We start from the raw sequence: 3,671 nt of genomic DNA, 5'->3' as shown, positions 1-3,671 counted from the left end.
GCTCTGAGGTCTTTGGGAAAGAGGCAGGTACCAGAGGAGAGGCCGGCTCTGAGCTCACGGGAGGCCCAGGGCTTGGTTCAGCAGTGGCTTTCATGGGATGGTGGACAGAGCACAGCGCCCGGATGGCTCACAGAGCGAACGGTTTTCTGATTCTATGATCCTGAACCTGTCAGGGGAGGCAGGAGCTGCAGAGGGACGGGAAGAGGGTGGTGTTGATGAGAGGAGGCTGGAAGAGGTTGAGGATGGAGAGGAGGGGAGCTGGGAGGGGAGCAGGGATGCAGGTGGGGGGAGGGGTGGGGGACGGGAGATGCCGGAGGCCTCCATTTCCTTTGTCCTGGGAGGCTGACCTGGGGGTTTCAGGATGTAGCCAGGCAAAGCTGGCCCGGGCGTGGTGGAGGAGGTGTTCACAGCCAGAGTTTGGGGCCTGAGAGCGTTGGTCCGCTGGCTGGAGGTGAGGTGGTTCTGGCCCTGCCCTGGGCTCAGGCATCCAAGGGACAGAGGTGGCCAGCAAGGAGGCTGGGCGAGTCAGAAGTCCCAGAGGCGGTGGAGGGATAGGGCCGGGATCTTGGCCCCAGAGGGGAAGAAGGGGGAACGGGAAGGGGCTGCGGCGGAACTGGTGCCTGGGGAGGTTGGGAGGCTGGCCGTGGTTGCGGCCGCACAGGTGTCAGGTAGTGATCGGCACTACCTGGGTGACCTCAGCGAGTGTTCAGACGGCCTCCGGTCCTTGCTGTGACTCAGAGCTTGCCCGCGTGGCACCGCGACTTGCTTTCTTCCCCGCGGCAGCGCCACCTCTATGTGGGCCAGAGGTCTGCAGGTCAGCGGAGGTCGCAAGAACGCCTCACACCGCCCCCCCCCCCCCCCCCCCGGCCCCGCCATAGCTTCCAGCCTGTCTGAGTCCACACCCTGTGCCCTCATTTGCCCGGGTGCCTTGCAGGTTGTGGTCTGAGAGCGGAAGCCTGAGGCCAAGGTTTCAGTGGAGCCATCGTGGGAAATGGCACGTTGGGGTGTGCCCTGGGGAGGGGGGAGATGAGGGCAGTGTAGAGGGGTCGGGGGGAAGTGTTCTCCCCCAGCTCACTCAGCCCCACCCGTCGTCCCACCTCTCCTGATAATGGGGTTTGCACCATCTCTCTGCACAGCTGGAGAAACTGAGGTAATGCAGGTCAGGAGGCTTGCCCCGGGGGGGGGGCCCCAGGAAGTCATCACATGATTAGTAATAGCTACCTTTGAACCCTGGGCTTGAATGGGGGGCCTATGAGATCACTGCAGGCAGAGTCTGGGGGTCCGGGCTGCCCCAAGAGGCTGACAGCTTCAAGAATAAACAGTCAAATCCACCCCACCCCCACTCCCATGTCCATCTAGGGCAGGACAGGGCTAGAAGCCTCAGGCTCCAGGTTCTGTCAAGGGTCACTCAGCCTGGCTCAGGGCAACGGTGGTGGTGGTGAAGGTGGAGGTGGCCAGAGAGGGGATATATTGAGAAGCATCTGGAATCAGGATGAACCTCAGCATTGTTGTGCCTGAGCTTGGCTGAAGGGAGGCTCAGAGATGGAGTGGGGCAGGGGCAAAGAATAATTCAGCCTGGAGCTCCGGGTGTCTTGGAGGCGCTCACAGGGAGGGGTTGGCAGGAGAAACTGAAGTGACGTGTTTGAGCAGAGAGGGCTGCTCCTGGCCATGGACAGGTGCTGAAAAGACCAAGGGGACCAGGCGGGGCACCCTGTTGGGAGAGGCTCAAGTGGTGGGTTCCGGGATGTACCGGGAGGGGAGGGGAGTCAAAGAGGATGGGGGTGAGGGAAAGGTGGAGAGCCAGGAATGGTCTGGAGCAGGGAGGGAGAGACGGGGCCAGTGCCGGGCGGTATAAACATCGCTCCTCTGTACTTGAGATGGGATGGAGGGGGTGGGACTGGTGGCCCAGGAAGGGAAGAGGACCCTGAGGGACTTGAGTGACAAGTGGGGGACTGAGAGGCAGGACGACCGTGGAGCAATCGTAGCGGAGGAGTGCTGGGACTCAGAGAGCCAAGGCAGACCCTGCTGGAGCGGGGGTGGGGTGGGGGGAAGCTGGGGAGGGGACAGGAGGAGCTCCCTCACCCTTCCCACGCCTGGAACCAGTAGTGTCGGCGGCAGGGTACCGGAAGGGCCTCTCGATGCTCCCTCACCTTACCTCACCTTACCGACAAGACATTAAAGAGAAATACCAACAGTAACACCACTTTATTTGAGGCTTAAAGACGGGGCGGAGCGGGGTGAGGTTTGGGGTGGTGGGGCCCATTTTCCGGGAGATGAGAGGATGGGGCGGGGATTGTCACTGGGGCTGATTCTTCGGAGGCGAAGCCGAGTTCAGACCGTTAGATTTTCCCAGCAAAAGTCCCGTCCTTGATCTGCTCTTTCCAGCGCTGCACCTGGGGGTGGGGAAGAGGGGAGTGGGCGCCGTCCTAACTCAGCCGACCCATCCACCCTCGCCCGGCCCGTCCGTGCGGCCCTCTGTCCGCTCACCCAGCTGATGGGGCACAGCGAGTGGTACACGCGGAAGTAGTACTCGCAGGGCTGTGTGCTCTTTCCGCGGCGGTTCATGGTCTTGATGCAGCGATGGTAGTCTGCCGAAGGGGGCGGGGCGGGGCGGGGCGAGCAGGTGGGTAGTCCCGCCCCCACGGGAGGCCCCGCCCCCCGCCGGACCGGCACTCTCCCCGCCCGCCCCCTCGTAGCCACGCCCCCCGAGAGGGCCAGCCCCGCCTCCTTCCCCAAGGCCCCGCCTATTCTCTCTTCCCTCCCTTCCAGGACTCTGTCACACGCCTCCAAGATAGGCCCCGCCCCTTCCGAGATTCAATCCCAGCCCAACCTGGAGGGCCCCGCTCCGCCCTCCAAGGCCCCGCCCACCTCCCATAACCGAGACCCCTTCACGACTCGGACCTTCCTCTTCCAGGCAAGGCTCCGCTCCTCCCTCGACCCCCCGCCTTCCACGGAACGATCCCGCCCCCGTTAAATAAGGCCCCGCCCCTACCTGGTAGGCCCCTCCCCCTCCGAGATTCAGTCCCAGCCCAACCTGGAGGCCCCGCTCCTCCATCGCCCCGCCCCTCCAGGAACGATTCGCCCCCTCTAAACGCCACGCCCCCTTCAAAGAGGCCCCGCCCCTTCGACCGTCGCCGGCTCCGTCTCCACCCCAACGGTCTCCGCGACCTCGTGCGGGGCGCGCCCCTCCCCGCCTCGCACCTTCTCTCACCCGCCGCCCCTGACCTGGCCCGCGAGGTCTTACCCAGGAAGTTCTGGTAGCAGTTGCGGGTCTGGTTCTGGTTGGGGAAGCGCGGGTCGAAAGGCGGCGTTGGCCATTTCCCCTTGCAGGGCTTTGGGCACTCAGCACCCAGCATCGGCGAAGGCGGCGCTGTGGGGAGGAGTGGGTTCCGTGGGGCCGACCAGCGCCCCTCGCTCCGCCCGGCTCCTGACGCTCGCCGCGAAGCCCAGCCCCCGTCCCCACCTGTCCGGCGCTCAGCAGACGTCGGCTGGTCGCTGGGTCAGCTGTGCCTGTGGTTCCGTCGGGGGTGGCCCTTGCTGCGGAGTCTCGGGGGTCCCAGCCCAGAAAGCACTACCCCTCGGGCCCGATTGGCTGGGCCCCCCGGAGCCCCAGCCAATGGGAGCCGCTGCGCTGCAGGAAACGTTGCAGAACGCCGGGCTGGGGTCGGTGC

General features: G+C 64.9%; 1 protein-coding gene across 1 annotated transcript; it reads right to left on the bottom strand.

Annotated features, from left to right (window-relative positions):
* Positions 1-2,339: 2,339 nt before the first annotated feature.
* On the bottom strand, positions 2,340-3,356 carry COX6B2 (cytochrome c oxidase subunit 6B2). Its single transcript, XM_068993411.1, has 3 exons — positions 3,245-3,356; positions 2,488-2,588; positions 2,340-2,393 (listed from the first exon to the last, which is right to left on the bottom strand). The coding sequence occupies exons 1-3, from the start codon at positions 3,354-3,356 to the stop codon at positions 2,340-2,342; spliced, it is 267 nt and encodes an 88-aa protein (XP_068849512.1).
* Between the last annotated feature and the right edge of the window lie 315 nt (positions 3,357-3,671).

The sequence above is a fragment of the Capricornis sumatraensis genome, chromosome 20 (assembly GCF_032405125.1).
Source record: "Capricornis sumatraensis isolate serow.1 chromosome 20, serow.2, whole genome shotgun sequence".
NCBI lineage: Eukaryota > Metazoa > Chordata > Mammalia > Artiodactyla > Bovidae > Capricornis > Capricornis sumatraensis.
The sequence above is the reverse complement of the archived record's forward strand: the minus strand, read 5'-3'. Positions and strand labels throughout refer to the sequence as shown.